Source organism: Meriones unguiculatus, chromosome X (genome assembly GCF_030254825.1).
Source record: "Meriones unguiculatus strain TT.TT164.6M chromosome X, Bangor_MerUng_6.1, whole genome shotgun sequence".
NCBI classification, from domain to species: Eukaryota; Metazoa; Chordata; class Mammalia; order Rodentia; family Muridae; genus Meriones; species Meriones unguiculatus.
Window position 1 is genome coordinate 136,549,322 of NC_083369.1, and position 25,582 is coordinate 136,574,903.

The 25,582-nt window shown below is 35.9% G+C and overlaps 1 protein-coding gene across 8 annotated transcripts; it reads right to left on the reverse strand.

Moving 5' to 3' along the window:
• Window positions 1-99: 99 nt before the first annotated feature.
• Ap1s2 (adaptor related protein complex 1 subunit sigma 2) lies at window positions 100-25,177 on the reverse strand. Of its 8 annotated transcripts, XR_009588434.1 has the most exons (6): window positions 24,908-25,168; window positions 22,689-22,867; window positions 17,468-17,576; window positions 16,187-16,324; window positions 2,154-5,565; window positions 100-1,369 (listed from the first exon to the last, which is right to left on the reverse strand). XR_009588434.1 is itself a non-coding variant. In XM_060375071.1 (5 exons), the coding sequence occupies exons 2-5, from the start codon at window positions 22,865-22,867 to the stop codon at window positions 1,322-1,324; spliced, it is 474 nt and encodes a 157-aa protein (XP_060231054.1). In that variant the 5' UTR covers window positions 24,908-25,166; the 3' UTR covers window positions 100-1,321. The 8 variants fall into 8 exon arrangements, 7 of the variants coding, with proteins under 7 accessions (XP_060231054.1, XP_060231057.1, XP_060231055.1 ...); XM_060375071.1 differs by lacking the exon at window positions 2,154-5,565 and having other exon boundaries at window positions 24,908-25,166; XM_060375074.1 differs by lacking the exons at window positions 100-1,369; window positions 2,154-5,565 and adding an exon at window positions 6,715-6,895 and having other exon boundaries at window positions 24,908-25,169.
• Window positions 25,178-25,582: the final 405 nt, after the last annotated feature.

The window sequence follows — 25,582 nt, forward strand, 5'->3', positions numbered from 1 at the left end:
AGGAACTGTCAACATTGTATTGGAGAAAAAAAAAAGAACCCTTCCTTTAGTAGTTCTCTTTAGTTCGACGAACTTGGAAAGAGATAAAAGCACACCACAGTGTTTGCAGAACATTTATTACAATTAATTGGTGAAGTGATAAGACAGTGTTCAGGTGGCTTGAAAGTTGTTCACAATCACAGCAAAGCTTACTCCAGCCTAGCATATACAAGGGAACGTAGAAATCAGGGAGATGTGTTCAGGTATGTTAGTATGTATAAAAGTGATGCCGAGCATTTATATAGCTTGAAAAAATATAGGGCCAACCAATGCCATTTTGCTTCAGTCAACTCTCACTTTGCTATACGAAAGGTATCTTCTAAGTTTTCATAAGACTTCTCCGACAACTAGGTAGTGACATAAAAGGAAAGGGAGAGGCTGTCAAGGCTGTAATACTTCTAACTGGAAGGAAGCAATAGGGAAGCAAAATAAATTTGGTTCTAATAAGCTTCCCAAAAGCCATATTCATGCTTAGATAATGACTTTATATAACACTTTGTGAAGAGAGCAACATACTGTTATGAAGAATACCTGGTAATTAACAGTCCTACTTTATTTTGGGGCATTGAAAACAATTAACTACATGACTATGACCACTAAAATGTCACCTTAGGGAGTCAAATGTTCCTTGACCTTAAAAATTAATGTGCTCAATGAGATCTTTGTCCCACTCATTCAGAATACTTAATGAATTTTAGTGTAAATCGGCATCATTCTGAGCTAGTCCTCTAAAAGTATCTATATTTCCTTTGTTTTAATGTATGCTGTGTCCAATAAGGGTCTTTGGTATAAATTTGGTAATTTATATTTTCGATAAACTTTCATTCATTTGATCTGTGATGTGTCAATTCCCTTTATTCTTATATATACTGAAATACTACTCTAGTCTTTGGTTTCATTGAACCAGGTTTCATATAATTTAAGTTTCTTTTTTCAAGTACAGTAGTAAATGTACTTTGCCAAATTGTTGGATATACATGTATATAGAAATATTTTATATATGCACATAATTATGAGACTGACCTTTAAACTTTAAAATTCCAGAAATGGTATGTTACTTTTTCTACATCTTTCTAATTCATATTTATGTCCCTTAATTTATCATTTAATTAACCAAAGTTCCCTTTAAAAAAAAAATTGTGTAGGCCTGAATGAAGCAGCTTAGCAAAACACTAATACTGACAAGACATCATCTTACACCATTAGCTAACATGGACATGAGAGGCAGTGACCATCTACAGTGTGTGAAATGCCACAAGAAGTCATCAGCAAGGGAGGACAGTTATGTCAGTCCAATTTCTTCAAGAACACTACGTGGGGTTTCAGCTTCCTGTGGAGGGAAAATGTGAAACTCTGGTAAGCAGATAGAGGGAGAGAGGCTTAATATGAAAACTTCACATGAAGGACATGCTCATTTTAGAGAATAAAGAAGGCAATTCAGGGTCAGAGGAGCAATCTATTAGCAGCAGCCAGTAGTTTTGAGATTTGTGCCTACAACTTCAGTAGAATATTTTTAACGTATACTAAATACCCAATTACTGACCAATGTGCTGGGCACCATTGCTCTAACACAAAAAGCAATCAAGCCCATTGTAAACTAACTAGCAATATATGAAATTACATACATAAAACATCCAAAATATTAAAATTCATGTCTTCCAAATAAAAAGTCCCCTTCCCACAAGTTTCTAGTGAATATCTAACACTTTCAATGTTCAGTGTTGTCACATGTTAGCAAGAGAAATGTCTGCCTTGTGTAGTTCTTCCTTAACTGTCCAATGCAGTGCTTTAGAAACAGCCACCTTCCCATACCTCCCCTGGGCAACTATTGGCATGGTGGAGGTGACATAGAGAACAAACACCATGGAACAAAAAGCCTTTTTGTCTTAGTGTAAGAATGAATATTTGTTTTTAAATGTCAGACAAATCAGCCAAATCGGAAAGTGGTATTTCAGAATTTTGCAAACTGACTAATTTTGTACACTACAAAAATAAAAAAGGACCATGTAAGGTTAGAGGTTAGCTATTACTAGCAATTTTGTAATTAAAAAAGCAACATTGTTACTTTAATAGATGAAAACAATGTAAGATTTTGTTATCCAAAATTAACTTACTTTTGCATCCTTATCATGAGACAGCACAAAATAAGAAAAAGAAAAATTATATTACATCAAGAATCCTTAAAATGTTAGATTGAATGGTAGAAAGTGTACCATACAGTGTAATTTTAAATGACTTAAAATCTGTTGTTTTCATATTTGGAAAACAAAAATAGTAGCACTTACCTTCATGTGTTGAGAATTAGTTTAAGGCTCCATGTCTTATTTAAAGTGTTTCAAAAAATGTTAGCGGATGGTTATACAACTGAAATCTAAATGAAGGGATTTAGTATTTATAAATACTATAGCCAAAAATGTTCATAGAATGCCTGTTAGTATGCTTGTTTAGTAATGAAAAATGGGTGAAAATCAGTTTTAGTGAAAAAGGGCATTTTTCCAGAAGGTAGTATAATCTATGAAGTACACCTAACTTCAATCTAAGATCTAAGAAAGATGGAAGATAAAAGAGAAAGGTAAACACTGCCACAAGAATATAATCACCTAAATAGCAATGTAGCAAACTGGCATCAAAAGGTCTGATTTTGGTTTTTAATGGCAAAGAGTATGGGGAAAAACGGGCTTGCTAAAAATTGAGAGCGTGAAGGCCTACGAACCATCTGAAGTATAAAATTTCTTTGGAATCCAATTTAACAAATTATAAGAAGGCATTTATTCCCCTCCAACAATTAGGAATAACTGAGCCAGGCACAAGACAAAATTACTATTTTGTTTGGTGTGGCTTTTAGTAGTAAGGAACACATACTGAAGCATGAAAGAGGAAATAACAATTTGTCTAGGGCTTGTGCTTGAGGACAGAAGTGAATATGAAGTTGATAACTGTTAGTGTTGAGTGATGTATTAAGGAATGTTCTGTATGGGATTCTCTGCTTTTGTCTAGATGTTTTCTGCTTTAAAATGCTTCGCTTTCTTTAACCATTACATACACTGAGAGTGACACCTGAGTCACTCAACTATTTCATACTGTAGGCTCAGAAATGGTTAAAATGGTGAATTTTTTAAATCACAATTTCAAAATGGAAAAATGAAAATATAAAATGTTATTTTATCAAAAAGGATGGAGAAGAAAAAGGTCATTCACATGAGACAAAGTATATATGAATTTAAAAGTTATTTCCATTTAATATTAAGTCATTTTAAAATTTAATGTAACCTTTAATATGTTAAAGGATCCCTAAACTAAATTCTATACAACTTATATTCTCAGTGTATCTAGATAAAAATAGCCCATAACTATTCTCTGGAGCTGATCAGATTTCTCCAAGGTGCTCACATTTTCTGGTCTGAAAAGAGTCATGTTGCTTTCTGAATATGCATTATTGAATAATATGTCCTTTCGAAGAATCTAGTTTAATTTATAAATTGTATCCCTTTAAGACTGGACAAGTTGAATTTTGTACAAAATGTTTATAATAAAAAATACAATTTTTACAAGTTCACACTGATATTGTAGCCCAAAATTATTTAGGGAAATCGTTACAATAGAATGGGTGTTACCAGGGCCTTCCTTCAGTCAAAGAGAAATGGAGAAATGGTTGGCTAATGAGTTATGTAATTTCAGCGCTGAAAGACGAAAAAGTTCTGGAGATGTGTTGTACAACAATGTGAATATACCGGGCAGTACTGTAGGCTCAGAAATGGGTTAAATGGTGAATTCTATGTTATTTTTTTAAAAATCACAATGAAAAACATTACCTGGAGAAATGAAAATATGAAATGGTACTTTATCAAAAAGGGTGGAGAAGAAAAAAGTCATTCACATGAGACAAAGTACATGCAATACTTTATTTTAGACATGCATGAAAAGCTATTTCAGAATCTGCTAATTTAAAGCAAGCAGCTGTATACAGATACCCTCCCCCAAAGTGCGACATTGTGTTACAGCTCAGCACACAACATCCAAAACAAACAGGCATGAGACAATGCATATTTATGCAACATTAAAATGGAATGAACAACATGTAGGGTGGGAGGACGGGAAAAAATGGAAATGAAAGACCAATGTTTTAGGATGCTTCCAATGGTAATGGAGAGAGCTGATTTTTATAGCTGCCTAATACTACATTTACTAAAACATTTTCACAGCTCCTTCAGTGGAAAACTGGTTTGGAGTCTTTTTGACATATCCAATTTTTATCTTTTGAGACAGGGACTCCCTAGGTAGTACGGTAGTAACTCATCTTTCTCCTGCCTTAGCTTTCCAAGTGCTAGAGGACAGGCATGCACCACCATGCCTTTTAAGTTACTGTAAAGTAACAATTTACTTAAATTTAGTTTAAACTTTAAACTCTGTAGACAATGAGCTATCTGGTATATTTTGTAGCACGTATAAAATTAATAATAAATGTTTTTAGTATTCCAAAATATACAACCATAGGTTATAGCACTGAGTGTTTAAAAGATGGCTTAATATATTAATTAAGAAGCTGTTAACTAATAAAAACATAAAGGTTTGGATATTGAAAGTTTCAAAAGTGTTACTGAACAACAGACATTTCAGGAAACTTGTATGGTTTAATGATAGTTTCTTTTTTGTTTTTTAAATTTTATTTATTATTTATATAGCAATCTTCCTGCATGTGAGCCAGCAGGCCAGAAGAGGGCACCAGATCTCATTATAGATGGTTGTGAACTGCCATGTGGTTACTGGGAATTGAACTCAGGACCTCTGGAAGAACAGCCAGTGTTCTTAACCTCTGAGGCATCTCTCCAGCCCTCCTGCTAGTTCTTAAAGGGACTATTTGACACTGCACAAATGTGGCTCAATAAATATTGGCACTACAGAATTTCTTGAAAATTGAATGTTTTAACCTTAGATCTTATAGAATTGTACAATTGATTTTTTCTTATATTGCTTCAATATACACTTTAATGTGATACAGTAGAACACATTAGCTCATACAGACTGTAAGATAATCTTAGAGCTAAATAAAGCTTGGTTTTCTTCAACAAAGGAAGATCAAACTATACTATTTATTGTGGTGCTACTAATTTTGCCTGAGTTCCTAACTGTATTTTCTTTGGTAAATATTTGTGATTGCCCCTGGACTTTCTCTTATACTCTCACAAGGTTAATCACAGATGATTTACTAACAATAACTTGTATGAGTTCAGAATGTTAATCAAAACATTCACAAGTCATATTTGTCAAGAAATCAGTAGTAGACAGAAATAAACTATATGTCAATATCATATACAGAATGAAAACAGGATTAGTAATGTGCACAGAAAAAATACATTCAAAGGTACTAGTTCTAAGCTGCTACATTATGATTTTACAGGAGAATTAGTCACCAAGCTGAGGACAGTTTCTTTCATAAGTATATCAGTTCTCTATTTCCTCTGAAATTCTGCATAGCCGACGAGCAGTCATTTAGTACACAGGGACATTAAAATATTCATGGCGTGGCTACAAAAGAAATGCATATATTCTTACACACAGTTTACAAGTTGATGAAGATACAATCAAATTTTGAGAATGTTTAGTTCACAGTAAAGTTAACTAAAGCATCAAGTTTGCTTTTGCTCTTTGGTCTGTGGCTGAACATTTACATTCTTTTTTAAAGTTAAAAAATATTTTATGTGCATTAGTGTGGAGGTGTCAGAGCCCTTGGAATTGGTGTTACAGACAGTTGTGAGCTCCCATGGGGTTGCTGGGAATTGAACTTGGGACCTCTGGAAGAACAGGCAGTGCTCTTAAGCACTGAGCCTTCTCTTCAGCAACATTTACATTCTTAAACAATGTCCAGTTCGGATTAATCTTTTTCAAGTTCATGGTATGTAACAGCAAAGAAGATGACCTACATTCTACAGAAGCCTAATACACTTACTGCTAATCTGAAAAGACTGCCAGCTTAAATCCATGCTAATTAGTGGCAAGTTCAGTTAGAATATTCCCCTTTCACCAGAGTGTTACATTCATTAGGGTCCTAGTACTCTAAGGAAAGAGCTCAGAGTAAAAGCTTCCCCAAGAACAAGTTTAAGCTAGTCATCATATGGTATTGTTAAGTACCTATGAAAGCTTTTAATTGTTGATTTAGCTAAAAACATATGACTTTGAGGCTAAGGATTAATTTTTTTTGAAAGTCCTCAAAATGATTTTAAGGAATCCCCTAAATTTGTTAAATGTCTATTTCTACAAATATATCTAACAAGGAGATATTTTCACATCAAAAAAGGGACAGAATAACCCAAAGTAGGGTCTTAAATGGACCTTCTGGCATCACAGATGATTTTTGAGGTTCTAACTCTAAAATATTAGGCTATACAAGTTTTCCCTTTCCCCTTAAGAATAGTGTAATGATAAAACAAGCAAGTAAAAAAGTATTAGTAACAAATGCCCAATGCCTCATTTCCTTATAGAAGCTTTCATTCTCAGTCTTTACCTGTACAAACAGGTTACTGATTTACTGTATTTAAGAATATTTTGTCAACGACTCTCAACATATCTTAATATTTTGTCTAAAGGTAAGTTATAATCCCAATTACGAGTTATTACAGGGAATTTTTTTCTACAAAACATCAATTTAATGAAATAATAGGGCTGACTAGTGGTACTTAAATGCCATTAACTTTCCAAATAATGCCAAAATACAAATATAAAATTTGACAGAATCATAATTAAAACTGAATTCATATATCCTATTACATTTTGATGTATGTCTGTATTCCAGCGCGTATTCTAGTACGCTTTCTTAATACCCAGTGAGACTCTTGGTGTGATACATATTCTCTGTTTTCTGGAGAGAGAACGGGAATAGTTTAAGTCTTAAATAACTTCATACTTCCATACCAGTTCTGTGCCATTATGTCACAGTTTTTAAACTTGATTTCTCAACAACTTTGTATCATATCATATGAGAATGAACCATGAAAAGTTTTATGTCCATTGAAGAAAGGTGCTTATCCAACAGGGCTGAACATAATAAATTGTAATAAAATTAAAACAGGATAAAATGCAGTCATTCCTTCCTGGAGAAGACTTACAAGGACAAATAAATTCTACATGAACAATTTTGAAATGTGGCCACCCTAGGTATTCTCATCATTTTTTAACTAACAGGTTTGTTTTTTTTTACTCTGCTTTGGAAAGGAAAAGAGTTGATGATAATCCAAACTATTTGTGGTCCATACAACTGCACTGAAACAAGAAATTAGCACTTACCAATTGTCAAGACTATTCTTCATAGGAAGAAACCCCTTTTCACTGGAAAAGCATCCTTCAAGAAAAAAAGCCTCTAAAGTGCACAAAAATAAATGGTGGTATGTACAGTAAATGGTATCCTTTAACTACTTTTAGGATACTAGGAAATGTCCAGTTCAGACTGCTAACATCTGAAGAAGTTCTGGTATAAATAAATGCTGTAATAATTACTTAACATTTAATGCTGGGTTTTTAGGTAAAAGATTTTACTATGTCTGTAATTGACCAAGATTATTTTCCCCCTCTCATTTGCAAAGATTTTTAGTAATTCAACATAAACGAATTTGTTCTTTATTGAATCTGTTACCAAGCCCCATACTTTGCTTGTTATTTCTTCTCCCCAGTCTCCAATGGTTCTCCTCTAGATGTCATTTTTTTTCCCCAAAGAAAATAAGAACTTTCTTAAGGTTGCTCATCTAACTCATGAAAAGATCTCCAGCCTTACTCTGCGTGCCTTATAACAAAGGAGACGTTTCTTACCTACAACCAGTACTTTTGATTTCATTCCTATTTCCCCTTCCAATACAGTATACTTTCCCCTTTAGTCTTAATGGTCATCACCCTTTGCATGAGCCACTTCTCAGTATACATGCTTTTGCAACTTTCTTCTATGCTAAGAATAATTTCGTTCTCAAACTACAAAAGGGCTGGATGTATTGTGGCATTTTAAGATATTAAACCCAGCAGACAGAAGTCAACTGTTTTCAAAACCACCTGTCTTCCTAAGAAAAGACAAGCCCTAGTACCATGAAATTTCCTAGATATTAAGTCACCATGCTAAGCATAGGACATGGCTCACAAGTAAAACTAATCAGAAAGCTTAAATACTGTTGAACTGAGAGATGCTTAAGATAAACTAATAGTGTTAGATATCCAAGACTGAAAGGCTAATCTCCTGATTCTAGTTCAACGTGGGAAAATAAAATACTTATATTTAATGAAAAGCAAATATAAGGAAGTGTGATTTCACATTTATTACCTTACTGAAACTGTTTTTAAAGGAGCTTCTTCTAATGTTCACTGTATTATTAAATAGTGTATATTGTCCCATGTGTTAGAACACAGTGGTCTTTTTTTATTGACCCTAACTGAATTCTGTGGCAAAGCATACAAACCTAACACTAAAAGTCTATTCTTTGGGTTAAAGTCCTAAAGGTCCACACAATATGCAAACCTACTAAGGTCTATTTTGAGCAATGAGCTTTTAAAATAGAAGGATTGAAAACAGTTTATAAGGCACCTTTTAGACGACAGGGCTCATGGTAAAGGTCTATTTTATGAGCATTTGTGTATGAATAAGAACAGCATAAGAATTACATGCCTAATTATTTATTATTTCAATTATATGTAGGCATATGTGCCTGCATGATATGTACATGAATGCAAGTTATTTCAATTATATATAGGCATATGTACCTACATGTGGTTATGTACATGAATGCAAGTGCCCACAGGCCAGAGATGTCAGATCCCCTGGAGCTGGAGATACAGACAGTTGGTGCCTGTTGTGCCTAAGTGTGTCTTAGGGACTAAAACAAGTCCTCTGGATGAACAGCAAGTGCTCTTAAGCATTGAACCATCTTTCCAGCCTCCAACTGATTTTCTTTAACATTAAGTGAGTAATGAGTAACAAGAGCTTTATGGCTGTTCCAGATGGTTAGTGTATAAAATGGACAAAAGCTGATAGTTCTTTGCTCGATTTGCTGAACCTTTATTTTAGCAAATTCTAGTCAGGTTTTTACCATCTGCAGCAATACAATGTGAACTCTCATTAAAACAGCAGCATTCTTCCCCCCAAAAAGTTATAAAATAAGTAATATTAAAAATGCTTGTTTTTCTGGTCTGAAAAATGGAGGGAGGAGCTTTATGATAGTATCTTGCTCCTTGATCATTTATAATTTCCTGTCTTGAGTATCTTTCCATATCACTACACAGAAATTTAATTTTATTTATTTTACAATTATGCTAGCAATTGCAGGTATGACTGTGCTGTAATTTTCTTCATTTGTTTCCCAGCAATGGACATTTGGGTAAATTCCAATGGCTTAGTATTATGCTGAGCCTATGTCTTGGTCCATATACATGCATACACATGTAAATATACATTTTTCAGTTGGATAAAATTTTTGAATGTGCAACTAACTGGACAAAGGGTATAGTATACATTTCATCATGAAATAGATATAAGACCAATCCTTTAGAATGAAATACAAGCTGAAATGTTTATAAGCAGTGACAAGAATGTCTCTTATTGTTACAAGAAAAAAAAATTTAAAAAGTGTTAGTTGGTATTTTAATTTGTTTTCCCTTGGTAAAGACTTTTTGTCCCTGACTTAGTCATATCCTCTGCTCTTTCCTACTGGACTACTCATCTTTTTCTATTATTTTCTTAAAACAATAAGCTGAGTAACTTTTTAATTATATTTTACAAATGCTACTCTAAACCTGTTAATTATAAGATACTAAGGACAAATTACTTTCTCTGGCATCTAATTATACTTTCTAAATAAAACAACAGAAAAATTAGACTAAAGAAATGTTTTAAGCTTATTCTAGTGTAGATGTATTTGCCCTTAAACACCCTAAATTTAGCCTGTTTTTTAAACAAACGATTTCTTAGAATCAGAAATTAAAACAAACTCTTCAAGACTAATAGGGTAAAGAAGAGAGTATATGTAAATTCAGGTCACTTTATTTTTCCTTTAAGAAATGATCACATCCTAAAGTGGATGAGGAAATCAGCAAAAATCTAATAGTGTTCTGCCTGCCTGTAGGGTAGATTCAATCTTGTTTCCACATAAAAACTCAATTACCTTAATAGATGTGAACAGATCTAGTTGTTGTTGAGAAAATTAGATTATTCTGTGACATCTCATAAGCTTTTCTGTGGGTTAGGTTCTAAAGGCAACCATAGATTATCTCCCCAGCTGCTAGTTATCAGGCAAAGATAATTTGTATGAATCACAGGGGTGATTTTTATAGCCATTTGTGTTAATGTGTTCTCACAATTTTAAAGTTTTTCCTACTCCTTTGCATTTCAAATTTTCAGCCATTATTTATACTGAACACTACATATACTATTAAATTTTATAAATAACAGTTTATAAATGAAAAATGAAATTTTTAGTTCAAGGTGTTAAATTAAGTCAGCTTTCTCAACTTGGATACAACTGATTTTGGGGCCTGGATAATTCTTTGGTGTGTGTGTTCTGTGCAGAATAGGGTATTTCCTAGTGTCCTTGTCTCTACCTAGTAGATGCCACTCATAATGCACTGCTTGGAAAACCAGGAACTCATCTAGGAATGCAGAGCCAAGTGTACCCTTGAAGTGCAAGACTGCCCCACAAAAATCAACGAGTTAATTTAATTGGTGCTGCTTGGTGGGTAAGATTATACTCTAGTGTGTTGACCTGTATTTACTAATTTTTTTACTATGGGAATTAATTTTTTTGGGGGGGATTAATTTGTTAAAGCAACAGAGAGAACAAATTAAAATGTCAGTAGAGAAATAACTCAAATCTGAAAGATTTCATCAAGTACTATTTAATGAAAAAAAAAAACTGCCATTGACCACTCAGAATATGCTCTTAGCAAGTCCTAACTCTCAGATCATGAAATCATTTTTGAAGGTTAAGATTGGCATTAAGAAAAAAAAAGAAGAAGATAAAATTTGAAAGAGCAAAGTAAGAAATGAAAATATTCAATATTTTTTGTACTTTCGGTAACTGTGATATAAAACTGCATTATTATGGGTTCTAGTAAAAAATTCATTTCAGGATCAAATTTACAGTAATTGGCTATTCAAGTGATTCCAATTTTTAATCATTATAAAAAGCCAAGTGGTGCTAGAGATACAGGTCTGTGGTAGAGGGCATGCTTAGCATGGACACTATCCTGAGATCTATCCCCAAGCGCTGCAAAAACAAACAAGAAACAAAGAGCTCAGACTAACCAGAGCTGGTTCATCATGACTTAAAAAAGAAACATGGGGGATGTTTTCAAAGTTCCGAAGAATAACGAAAAAGAAAAAAAATGCTGAATAAAACTACATAGAACAAAATGATTCCAACTTAAAACCACATGCCAGTGACACTAGTCCTAATTTTTGGTACTAAAAGCAAAGTTAGAGGTAGAGATTTATTCTGCCTGCTTCTGGATCGTCTATTTCAAGTATCAATAAAACCTCATTTCTCCAGAATCTCTTCTAGCAAACCCCAAACTATCCTAAAACACTCTTGCATTAATAACTATAACCTTAACTTTTACACCCAATCAAAGAAAGAGGTTTAGGCTTAAAAGTTATAACATGAAAGAGTGGTGATTAGAGAGAACTACAAGGGGTTTTTGTCTTATTAAAGCAAATCATAAAAATTTATAACAAAATGTGTTTTGCTGATAAATGACAAAATTGTATATTTGAAAAGATCTACGGTTTTAAAACAATTTAAGATATTCTTGAGTCTCACTAGCATGCCTAAATATTCCTAACTAGCAAGGTTTAATTTTTTGAAAAACTTAAATCTTAATGTAATAAGATACTTTAAGAAATAGTTATTTGCTTAATGTTATTATGAAAAACCTCATTTCTTTAAAGAAATCACTTTTTCTCTCAAGATTCTTGCCTTTCCATTTTTATGCAGTCCCATAGTTAATTATTACTTTCATAAAGACATAGCATACTATTAAGATAGTTCATGCAGGCCTCAGCACTAAACAAATCAATTGTAGCAGTGGTAATTCTCCAAAGACTATCATGTTCTAGACAAGACAGATGAACATCTGCAAATCCAGTAGCTCTATTCACTAAGTGGATCATCTTCAAGTAGAAGCAAATTCATGAGTACAGTGCTTGCTTTTGGCACCTCACTTTTTTCCATTTCATGGATTACCTTAGTGAGAAACAATACCAACAGCAAACAAAGCTCAAAAGAAAGAAATCCCCACGAATTTCAAAATGATGCTGTTAGTATAAGAAAGGTAGGTTTACACATCTCAAAGCGCTAGTCAATACCATCATGCATGTACCGTTAGGGTTATATCAAGCCCGATGCCTACTATTTAACCATTTGATCTTCACAGATCAAGCAAGGACTTGAAATCATCTCACGTGCAACAGTCTCTGCATAGTGCCATTTTTTCCATGCCACAAAAATGGTAAATTTAGTAGTTACCAATAAATAAGTTGGGGGTCAAAGGAACTAAAGTCTTAGACTGTTCTTTATCATAAGATATCCTCAGACAAACCTCCCCATTCTTCATTCTGGCTCTATAAAATTAAGGAGCAGAGAAAAGCTGGTAAGTGCCTGACTTCACAGGGAAGAAAGCCATATTATCATTTCCTTTGTCATTATCAATATATGTGGTTATAAAATATATTCAACTGCATCACTATCCCTCACCACCCAAAAATGAGATAGGTGCGGAGGGATATATGCTAAGCATTGTAAAGAATAACTATTAATCTCAGCATGACATATCTGAATTTAAAAATCACCATTAGTAATAGTGGCATGTTGAGATGACATGTTTTACATTTCAATGGTCAAATATTTAAAAAAATTGAATAATAAGCCAGTTTCTGGGATTTCCTTCTCAAAGGTAATTATGAATTCAGGCAACCAAAAGGCATAAACACAGAACTGATCTGCAAATGTCAAATATGAAATATACTATGAAATAACAATGGTTGCTAATATTTTGGCAGTTTGTTTTGTAGAATGGCAGCAAAAGAAAACTGACTTTAGCTACTAACTATCGACCCTATTTGTCCACAAAATGAAAGACATATAATATAAATTATATAAAAGCAAAATTTTAATAAATTTTCTGAAGAGCATTAAGAAGAGATACATTTCACAAATTATAAAAAGATCTAAATTCAAAATTATTCTAATTTGTATATACTCTTGATAAAGTTCATTGTTAATTCAAAATCATCTTAAAATAGTACAAATATATTTTGACACTAGAAAATCACAGTACATAAAAATTACATTAAAATTAAGGTTTTTAGTGCTTTTGCTGCAAATTTTATGATGCATTTAGCTAAAATAGCTATGCATAAAGTTTTAGAAAAAATAAGTTTCACAACACAAAGTCATTACTATATCTCAAACTAGACCTAGAAAGCTATTATACACTAAGAATTTTGGTAAATATTAACAAGAGACTTTTGAAAATACTGTCTATAAATATACATATTCAATAAAACATTCTAACTACTGATAATGACAACAGTGAACATCCTTAGGCCTAAGAAGTAATAAATAGCACATACTGCTATAATGCTTTGTAACCTCCTCATAGGGTAAATACACACTAATCAAGCAAACATGACATTGTTGTCCTAGTATAAAACAATTTTCCAGTATCATTTAAAAACTAACGTAAAATCAAGGAGCTATCAGTGCCCTAAGAATTACTCTCTAGGAACATATTAAAAGCAAAAACTGAATCTTAACAGCTTTAAAACTGTCCTGCAGAGATGGATGCACCAACGGAGGACCATGCATAGAGAGGACCTAGACCCCCTGCTCAGAAGTAGCCCGTTGGCAGCTCAGTTTCCATGTGGATGGATCTCTGAGTGAGGGATCAGGGGCTGCCTCTATCATGAACTCAGTTGACTGCTCTCTGATCACTGGCCCCTGATGATGCAGCCTTGCCAGGCCATGGAGGAAGATGATCCAAGCAGTCCTGATGAGACTTATCAAGCTATTGGCCGATGGCAATAGTGGAGAATTCCCCATTTCAGTGGACTGGGGGAAGAGGAGGAGGGGTAGAGAGAGGGAAGGACTGGGAGAATTGAGGTAGGATGCTTCAATTGGGATGTATAATGAATAAATTGTAAAAAAATAAAAATAAAAAAGAATTAACCAGAAAATGATGAAAGACTTAGTAGAAATACCAAGTCTGACAGAAGAGATATAGTTCTATAGTAATTAAACATTATTAAGACAAGACACAAATATGACGAATTTTCAATTCCTAATCCTGGGGCCTAAATTCTGGTTAGTTTATTTATTTTATTTTTATTTTTGGCAGGACCTCAGGTTATACTGGCTTCCCTCAAAACATTTTGTAGCCAAGACCTTAAACTCCTGATTCTCTGGTGCCATTTCCTAAGTGCTAAGATTCAGGCATACACCACCCTATCTGGTTTATGCTGAGCTGGGGACTGAACTCAGGATTTCATGCAAGCTAGGCAAACACTCTTCTGAGCTACATTCCCAGCTTGACCTAATCATTTGTTTTCACTTAAGTTTGATTAGTAAACAACAAAAGGAGGTGCTAACTCTGTTCTGTTTTGTTTTTCAAGACAGGGTTTCTCTGTTTAGCCTTGGCTATCATAGGCTCACTTCATAGACCAGGCTGACTTAGAATTCACAGAGATCTGCCTGCCTTTGTCTCCCAGAGTGCTGGGATTACAGGTATGCCTTAGCATACCTGATGTTAAAATTACAAACCTCCAAAATGACGTGTTTGCAATCAATTAATAAACCACCACAGCAAACTATACACAAGGATAAAGGTCTGTGCTCATTTGACTACCAAACAGCAGATGGTATGAAGGCTGCCAATGAAATACTTCAGTGTTGCACTCACCAACATATTTTGTGACAGCTACAACATTACACATACTGTTCACTGTCTTGACTCTGGATGCTATCAAGACAACTGTAAGCAGAGCCTGCTTACAGCTCACATAGAGGAGTCCCTAGGAGCTCCCTCCATCACAAAGGTTAAAAGTAAAGAAATCATAAGAGAAAATTAGAGTTATTTTTTAAAGAAATGACTGACTATTCCTTTAAAGTGAGCCATTTCAGAAATACTAAAATATTTAATTTCAAGTCTGTTGTACTAATTTAAAAAATAATAAATATGTAATAGAGAAGAAAGTGTTAAACTAGGAACACAAATCTACTTTTAACACTGGTAAATGAACCTATGGGATACAAATATTCAATTATATCATATATTTTACACACACACACACACACACACACACACATACACACAAATACAGTTACCTTAATGAAAAAACTATTTTTTTCTTTACTAACCTATTTTCATGCTAAACTTTGTATAATGCAACAGCTACAATTAGCTCTAAACCATAATTTAATTTGGTACCTAAGCATCAAACACATGATTAGCTCAGGATGGTGAAGGCAATTAGAAGGGAAAGGGGTTGCTATGGTTCTGGGGATATGGACATTAAGACAGGAATATAATAGTTTTGACAGAACATGGTTAGTTATTTCAAAAGAACAAAGAGAAGCACAAATTCATTTTGAGTTAATTCTGTTAACACAAAGCCAGAGGGTTCTATAAAAAGTTAAATTAGAAGACACTAACATTTGCTTGGCTACATTTGCACTTAATGGACATGAAATGAAAATATGAACCAATTTGGAAAGGATATGCCACAATCTCACAGTCAACTCCTAATTATCCACACTAATGAAAATGGTGGGGGATTTTAAGTAATTCCAAACAAAGGATGTTTTCAAATGGTTGTTATTTTTGGCCAATTGTGTCCCCCTTTTAATATATATATATATATATATATATATATTTTTTTTTTCATTTATTTAATTGAAGTAGTCTGCCTTCTAAGTCAGCCTGACTGAACAGGCCATCTCCACAGAAAACTGTCCATTCATAGATAACTGAGTTGATGTGACTGACACATATTCCAAACTGCATATGAACACTACATACCAAGCATGCTTTGAAGTGATTTCTGAAACTTGAAAGAATGAGTAGTGAGATTTCCCTAGCAAGAGCAAAACATGCTAGTTCCTTTTTGGGAGCTTAAGTAGCTTACCTCCTGCAGGAGATCGGCCTGCTCAATCGCTTTAAGGACATTTTTCTTGGATGTTTCCTGAACTTCTCCTCCCAAAAGAAATTCATCCAAAATAAAATAGGCCTTCTCAAAATTAAAGATGATATCAAGTTCACACACCTAAAAAGCAAAAACAAACAAATCAAAGCCTGTTAAAATGTAAGCCAAAGATACTTATTCACTACTGGGTAATGAACAAAATCTGACCAGATTGATTTGATCTTAATTCTTTTCAAAATGGAAGTCTTGCTGATTAAGCACCATTCATTTAAGAAAGCTTCTTAAAATTTTCAAATTTCCAGTACTTGACTCTACAGTGCCTACAAATAAGACCTGGCTCTGCACACTCCCTATGTAGTCAGCTTAATAATTTTCCACTCATAAAAACTGAATTTTAAATATATATTTCTTGAGTAATTAAGCTGCTAACAGTTCTGAATGCTATACTTCACTCTTCCAGAATGCTAACATTAGCAATAGCACTCTTCTATTTCACATAAGTATGCAAAGGTATGCACTTTCATACATGTGTGTGTGAGTGTGTGTGAGTGTGTGTGTGTGTGTAGGTACTGGTGTGCAAATGGGTGTTGTTCTTCAGGAACCATCTACCTGGTTTTTAGACACACGGCACAGGGTCTCTTGTTGGGACCTAGGCCTCACAGACTATGCTAGGCTGGCTGGGTAGTGAGCTCCAGAGATCCCACTGTCTCCAGTACCCTGGGAATTAGAAAGGAAAGCCAGCAGCTGGAGAGATGGCTCAGCATTTTTTTTTTAATGCTGAGCATTGTCTGTTCTTCCAGGAGACTAAGTTTCAGCTCCCAGCACCTACATTATAGCTCACAACCACCTGTATTTCTACTTCCAGGGGATCTGACATTTTCTTTGGCTTTTCTTCACAATAAGCATGCAAGTGAAGCATGTAGGCAAAACACCCATACACACAGAATTTAAGCAGTAGCAGCAACAACAGCAACAAGAACCAGTGCTGGCTTTTTATGTGCATACTAGGGATTAAATTCAGGTTCTCATGGGTGGTAAGCACTTCACCAACTGAGCTATTTATCCAGCACCTTTATTTTCACTATTTTAAAACTTATTCTCACCAATATAAATTACATGAGTACATCTGTGGGGCCAGACATTCTGAAAGTTGACTAGATGCACTGACAAGAAATAAGAGTCAGTCCTGTCCTCCCTTTACAGTTAGAATCCTCAAATAATAAACTTGTTAGAGACAAGATAAAAACTAAATCTACTACTCACACTGCCAAAATACTTGTCAAGTAATTCCACATAGCGATGGATTATTTCCAGGGTAATCAGTTCATTGTCCTGATCCTCAATAGCACAGCAAAAATAGAGACTGGCATATCTGTAATGAAACAGAATTACAGAAAAAAAATGTTACTCCTATAATAATTTTTCTAAATATATTTCCATGTCCAGTTGTACATGTCCATATGCTTATTATAATAGTGTTTATTCTTCTTTTAAAACAAATTCTTTTTCTCCTACATTACAAAAGTAATAAATGTACAAGGAAAATTTTAGAAAACACAGGCAAAAAGAAAAGAGAAAATGAATTCAATCATGTTTCTTGGAGTAATTGATCCTGCTCTTCTTCCTTTCATATTGCTTTCTGAGCATTTGAAAAATATAATTGAGCTGGTTTTCCTTAAGTTTATTTAGTTAGATCCAAATATACAGTGTGATTGATTCAAGCTACAAGCAAACAGGAGAAAACAAGCTGTCAATATATATCCCAACTGAAGGGTTTACTAAAGATACTGTCAATGTTTTAGAACATGTTATTGAAGGATAATAGATACACAGAAATCTCAACTCTACAAACCTGTGGTTTCAGAGTAGACATTTCAAAGAGAAAACACAGCACCATCTCTAACTTAAGCAAAGAACTTTCTCTTGTTTCCATCATAACCTTGTTTTGTTTATCTATTTAAAAAGCAAGGGCTATTCCAACTCTCCATCCTCCCTAATCCCTGCTCTTCAACAGCATCTGGAGAGTTTGGCACAAATGATATAGGACACTGGTTCTCAACCTTCCAAATGCTGAAACATTTAATACAGTTCCTCATGGTGTGGTGACTCCCAACCATAAAATTAATTTTGCCACTACTTCGTAACTGTAATTTGATACTGTTATGAATCATAATGTAAGTATTTCTGAAGCTAGATGTTTGCCAAAGGGGTTGTGATCCACAGGTTGGGAATCATTCATACAGGAGATTCTCTGAATCATGAAAACTAAAGGTTAAAGGAACTGTCATAAAAATGACAGACCAAAGACAGATACAATTGTTTCTATGAACAGAATAACAATTCTGTTGCAGAGATTATTAATACTAAGTTTGGAGTACGATTATTTTTAAACTTGTCTCATGGTGCTGTTAGGCATCCAGTATGGGCGCTATTTCTTCAATTCTTTATCCACAACATTGCCTCTTTGTTTACAAATAAACAATATTTGAACAACAATAATATTTGAAGGTACTGAATTATACTAGTCATGAATTTAAAAATGAGCATGACTGATGTGTCTAGGCACCAACCAAAAATACTTCAAAAGGGGGAAAAAAAAAACCTCCTACAATATTTAATTTTAGTTTTTGTTTTTTATTTTTCTGTTATACTAGAGGTCAAATCTGGGGCCTTCTATACCATTCACTGACAATTTCAGGCCTCTAAATGGAGACTTCCCTAAGAGTGGGGGAGAAAGACAACAACTTAAGGAACTATCCCTTCCAGGTGAAAAGACAGCCATTAGCATGATAAGAACACCTCTTCAGAAAGCTGGGGAAGGAAGAAAGAAAAGTACAAAGAGACTCACTGTAAATGAGACACTAAATTTTAGTGAAGGATTTTACATATTTTACCATCTTAATCTTCACAACATCCTCACCAAGATATCATTATTACTTGCATTTATAGGAGACCCAAGCTTGAGTAACTAGCTCAGAACAGAAATTTGATCCTGGAGCTCAAATTTTCTATTAAAAACCGCAGCTGCGAACTGTATTAAAATAATCCTGCACCTGGCTAAAATTAAAATATGCTCAACGCAATATATTAAGAGCTACGAAGAAGGGAAAGAGGTTTAAAAAAGAGATTTAGTAAATGATTACCAAGAGAACATGAAGAATACTCTCTATTTTTAGGAGTACTTTACAACTGATGCTTTACAATTCAATAATGAGCTCATTTTGTTCTCTTAGTACATATTTGTAAGTCTAAATCTGAAGTAAGATTAATAATAGACTAGAAAGAAGAGAGGTACGTTTAGTTATTTTTAGCATCATGGATTAGAGCTTACTCTAATTACTGGCACTCAACATCTGAAAGTGCCTATTCTTATATTCAAAACACATGACTTCTCTGCAGTCAGCTAAATACCAGCTGACTGTGCGTGAATGTAGCTAAACAATTCTCAATGCCCAGTAGTACGTCGTTAAAATTTCTTTTGTTAGTAAAGGAAATCAATAAGTATCCCTCAACAAATTCTCAAGGTAGTAACATGGGGATGCATTTTCAAATTAATTTTAAAAGTCCTAAATTCAATTGCTTCTACTATGAAATGCTGCACAAATTAGGCGTATAATGTTCTGTCTCTAAGGGATCTTCTGGAGTATTTATTTTAAAGATGAGGAAACAAAGGCTAAACAACTTATACAAAGTCACAAAACTAGGTCATGGCACATGGGAACACAATGTAAGCCCTCAGATTTTCAGCCTGCCTTTTCACTATATTACCCCCAAACTCAGGGATGAATGTGGACAGGACAAGTGAACGAAGATGACATAAAAAAAAAAAACAAACCATATGCCGAGAGAAAGAGTGAAAGTGTTAAAGCAGAATTTATTAGGCGCTCAGTAGGAATTCTCTGGCTTATAAGGTCTTATCTTCCAGCTGGAGCAGGGAAAACAAATGACCTCATAATAACAAAATACACGGTTAAGTGGGAAGTAGATGAGGTTTTCTGCATGAAAGGGAAGAAAGAAAAACAGTAAACATTCTGTCTTTTGTATATGAAAGATCTCAATAAAGCTTTTTTGTTAAGTCCGCATTTTACTTGAAAAAACTTTGATCTAAATATCAGATCAAGTTGGAGTTTTCTTTTTATAATTTCTGAAAAGGGTAGGGAGATCAACAGGAACCAGCTGAGTAGGCAAGTGTATGTGCTCCAACCTGCTGTTTCCGTTTTTAACTCTGAATGGCCATTCACTGGCTTTTTCTCTTGCTAGGATTTTCAGCCTCCACACGGGGGACTCGTTTCACTATCTAGAAATAAGCTTAACCGACTCACATCTTTTGTAAACCTCGTCCAGGAATCCAGAATCCACATCTATGGGTAGTCACAACCTCTTCTGTCCTTGCTTTTTCAATTTCTCTGTCTCTCCACCTTTGCCTCATTATATCAAAAGTTCTGTATCTACTCCACTGAAAATGTTATGGCAACAGGCAGTGCATGAAGTGCTCCCTGTAAGATTCTAAGACTTCTTCATTTTTACCGAACTTTGTGCAACACCTGGCAGTAATGTTCATACTCTCAAATCTCTCTGTCTCCCTGACTTTACTGACCTAACACCACTCCTTTCCTCTTCTGTCATTTCAATTTGCAGGCCCCCTCTTTGTCTCTTCCATCCTCACCTGAATGCTGGTTATCTAATACTTTATATCTAACTTTCACCCTGAAATGCCACGTCTGTGCCTACCACATCCCATTAGAGAGCCAAGTGAGCAAATATGGCCATTTCAATCTGCCCTCAAATTAACTGAATTTCCCAGCTTACCTTTCATCCCATAAACCAAAATGTAGAAATGGAGGTGACTCCACTTCCTTTTTCCTAGGTAACAGGTCTTTCTGGCCTCACAGCTCCATATTCAATTATCATGCAGTCCCCTACTCATCCTGCAGGTGCCAGTCTCAGCCCCTTTCACTCTCCCAGCCATGGTTTTACTGCAATCATTTCAAAAATACAAATCTGATTTTTATTTCTTTCCATGACCATTTAAAACTATTGCCTCCACACTGAAGACTTAGGTTGTAGCCCTGTGCTCATCATTTCATCTTGGGCCATGTGAAATGTGAACAATAACTGTTTTTCAAACCCAAGACCCATCTTTTGTGCAGAGAGCAGAGGCCAACTGAGACAGGTTACAGGATTCTTATTTCTGATTCCACAAAAGCAATTCTATTTCTCTTGTTTTATTCAAGATTCTATCCCTGGGAGAAAAGTTTGTGTGTATGTGTGTGTGTTCTAAGGCATCTTCCAGCTTTCAAATGCTATGATTTTTGTATGATCTTTCTCAAGAGTACTAAGCCAAACATTGGATATGAAAATCACCCATACTGATGAAATTCACTATGGAAGAAAGAGAAGTCTAATGTGCTTAGAAGGGTCTCTTTGTACTGTTAATCTCCATGTATTCCGCTGCTACCTCCTCCACCACAAAGCCCATCCATACTGGGAATGTAGTGATAGAAAATAAAAGAAAACTAGACTTGTCTTCACCTTCATTGCATTCCATACTGTTAGTTCTCTGCACACTCCCCATACAGGAAAATGTTTTATATGAAGAAATGCTTTTATCTTAAATTCAGTAAATTACTCAAAAGGGATCAGAAATGGGAAAGAAATAAGAAAATATTCCCTCAGAAAACATTCCTTTAAGAAGAAATTATATTTCTTTTAAACTGATTAGAACAATCCTGAGAAAAATTTTGGTTACCAACAAAATAAAGATGTGTAGCATTAAAGAAAATACTGTGTAAAAAGCCAACCTACAAGTTATTTTGCACTAAAAAAAAAATCCATCCTTAGTAAAATTATATCTAAGCATAACTCATCCTCAATAGCAAGTCTATTTCAAATAATAAATACTACTAGCAAAGAGATCATATATATATTTATATATCATACACATATGATATACATATGTATATATATCACACACACACAAAGTATTTAAACATCTGTATACTGAGATGGTCCATGTGTCCAGGATCCTTATAAGTTAGATTAATTCTGAAAATCAGAAAAAAGGAATGTCAACTATCAGTTATTACTTTGTAAATTTGCTATAAGAAAGGATTATGTTACGGTAATCTATGCATGCCTGAATTTACCGAATTACTTAAACATTTAAAATATCCCATTTATTCCTGTCCTGTAATGAATTAATTGAATTTTTCTAAAATTATGGTCAAGCATGAACAACTGTGTCTCTAATTATATAATTAATTTTAAATGATTTTCCCTGCTGCTATAATTTCAGCTTAAAGTAAGCAATCAAAACAGCAGTTACTTATTTTTAAATAGAAAGTTTTCCTTTAAACTTATTTCATTGAAATATTTATTAATCCTTGATTATTGACATAAAGGTCAGCAATTTCCTCATTAGAAACAACCCTAATGTTTGACAGTCTTTCACCTTTCTGATAATTAAAAAAAAAAAAAAAGATACCTTTTATAAACAATCTTCAGATCTCTCCACTCAAGGAAGCTGCACATTTTAGGTTTCCTTGCTAAAACGGTTTGAACAAGTTCTCTTGTGATCTTCTTCTTCTCTTTGTCTGATAGTGGGACATACCATTTCTGCAGTCGCAGCTTTCCCTGACGACTAAAAAGCAACATAAACTGCATCTGTTAAAATAAATAAAATCAAGATTACAGACAATTACCTAGGATCAACAGTTAAGATCATGTGGTTTTCAGAGCCTTTTGAGGGACACAGGAAACACCCAGACAGATGATCAGTAAGCCATCACCATGTCTGTGCAGGTTACAATAGCAGGGAATTCTTTTGGAAACATCTTCTTACTATGTAGGTACGTGTGGAAGAGACTGTGTGGTGGTGAGCTGAAGCAAACATTTTGAAGAACACGAACTCTGATAATTTAAGAAACAATTTTCTACCTGTGCTACACACTTCACCACACTTCATGCCTCAAAAAGCAATTGTAGAAGTCAGGTAGTCAATTTAGGTACATTTCTAAGAAAGAGAAGATGTACTATTTTTCACCCTGAGGCCATTCCAGTTCTAGGCAGAATTTCTTGCAGGCAAACTGCTGATCACTTAAAGCACTCTCTTTAATTTATGCTAGCTTATCTTAAGCACATCAGAATATTAATCAAAAAGGTCTCACAAATGTCATTTTCTTAACAAAATCCTGATTTTGATGTTGCATTTCACTTTTATAAACTCCAACGCAAATAAGCATTCAAGAATTGAGTAAATGCACTGTTATGTAAAAGAGAATACAAGCCTTAAAACGCTTAACTAAAAGTTACTCATATTGAGATACTGCACAGGATACTTATTTAAAACAACATTTTGGAACATTGCACAGAATACTTTTCAAACAATAAAAATACATTTGAATATACGCTGGATTCTCGTATGTTTATACTGAAGCTAATTTGTATGGATTTTCTTAGTATTTGCATGTCTGTTGGTCAGTCTACGTTTCCCAAGGCAGGTATTTTATAATTCAGCTGTAAAAACAAGCTGTACTGTAAAGCTTGTTTGAAGGTAAAAATTCAGATAGGTGTTCTCTTTGAACCCTTTTAAGTTCCTTTAACAGTGACAGTGCAATAAGCCCTATCGCAAGGGAGAGTCTTAATATTCGCCACACCACCTTGAATTTGAACACCAGGAGGAGGAATTTATGTAACTAATATCAAATCAAATTGGCTCTAAATTTCGACAGGAAATCCACCTCGCAATATCCCCAAAAGGCATCAAGAAAACATCCCGAAATTTATGGCGCAGACATTTAACTTTAATAAAGTTAAAATTAGATATTACCCCACACAACACTCTATATAATTCATGGATAGCAAAGTGCCACCCAAACTGCTGAAGACAGCAGCCAAAGAGACTGGCAAGTAAAGCATCAACTGGACATTCAACGCAAACCGTTACCAGAACTTGGGGAAGGAGCCAATTCGGTTTTTCTTAAATCTTTATGAGCAAGAGGGTTTGTTAAAGACAGAGGTGTGCTCTAGGCTATCTGTAGCAGGGTCCAGTATCCGCCCTGCCACTTTGTAGGACGAAGAAACCACGCATTTTCCTTAAAACAAATGATGTGCAAACATGGGACGAAACCCGTGGCACAAGTATTCCTTTTTTCCCTCGCTTTGATTTTGCCGCAAATCCTGGGACAACAATTTCTCCAGATTGGTATTAAAACAAAAACAAAACAAAAAACCAACAATGAGCGCAGCCTTTGAGTGGGCTCTAGTCCAGCTTCCCTGGGGTCCCGCAGTCTCGGACGCCTCCCCTCCTCCCGGGACCACACTCCATCACTGCCCAAAGCCCGGCGAGGTGACCGGCAAGAAGCTGAGCAAAGACAATGGCATCCGCTGGCCCGCCAGGGGCGCCAAGTCCTCGATCGTCGCCACCCCGGCCCCTCCCCAAAATGCCCCGCCAAACTTGAGGCGATCGGCGAACCACAGGTGCCGCGGGGTCCCCGCGGAACCCAGGACCGGCCCCGGCATCACCTGCGCGCCGCAGAGTGGAGAGCTGGGCGCCACCGCCGCCAGAAGTGAGTTTCAGGGCGCGGCGCCCCAGGAGGACTCGGGGTGGGGTCGTCGGGACGCTCAGGGGGTGGCGGGGGGCGCGCCCGGCCATCTCTCCCCCTTGGCATCCCTGCCATCTCACCGGACACCCTCAACACTTACGGCAGCGGCGGGCCGCGGACGCAGTGGAGCTTGGCCGGCGGCAGAGACTGAGGCTGCGGAGGCTGCTGAGGGGAAGCCCCCGTCGCCGTGCTGTTGAAGGGAAGCCGTGGTGCCGCGGGGAGGGGACCCGTCTGGTGGAGGGCAGGCTTAGGCAGCGAGGGTAGGGCGAGCCAACAGACCCCGCCCCGGAGGCTGGACGGAGGAGGAGCCCAGGCGGAGGCGAGCATAGAGGCGGGCCAGAGGACGCGCGCCAAGCAGTGGAGGGGACGCCAACCACTACTAGTGTGGGCTCAGTTGCTAGCGAGAGTGAGAAAGCCGATTGGTCAAATGGCCAGAAGGGGGCGTGGCGAGGACAGGAAGTCTGGCCACGTGACCCGGAAGCGGCTTCAGTTGTGGCCGGCGCGCCTGCGTGCTTATGCCCGAGCTGCCTGGACACGGCGCGCGGGGTTGTCTTGGCTTTTTCAGTGGCAGTAGGATGGGGGTTCGTGGCGCCCTTATCTGACCCCGTGTTGCAGGCTAAGGATGGTTCGCGCCGCAAAGAGCTGACTTCAAGCTCCAGTGCCTCTCTGGGTCCCCAGAGGGTTGAATGGGGGAGTGCGACGGTCGGTGATGGTGGTGGGAGGAAGGACAGGAGTGCGGCAACTCTGGGGAAAACAAGTCAGCGCTTTCCTCGTG

What these genes read in the sequence shown, in the direction of transcription:
- Ap1s2 (XM_060375069.1), bottom strand. Translation starts at nt 22,867, where the DNA reads ATGCAGTTTATGTTGCTTTTTAGTCGTCAGGGAAAGCTGCGACTGCAG. An exon ending in TTGACAAGTATTTTGGCAGT is followed by an intron (nt 16,325 to 17,467) that starts GTGAGTAGTAGA and finishes TTTGCTTTTTAG; the next exon opens with GTGTGTGAACTTGATATCAT. An exon ending in AGGCCGATCTCCTGCAGGAG is followed by an intron (nt 14,115 to 16,186) that starts GTAAGCTACTTA and finishes CTCTTCCCCCAG; the next exon opens with TCCACTGAAATGGGGAATTC.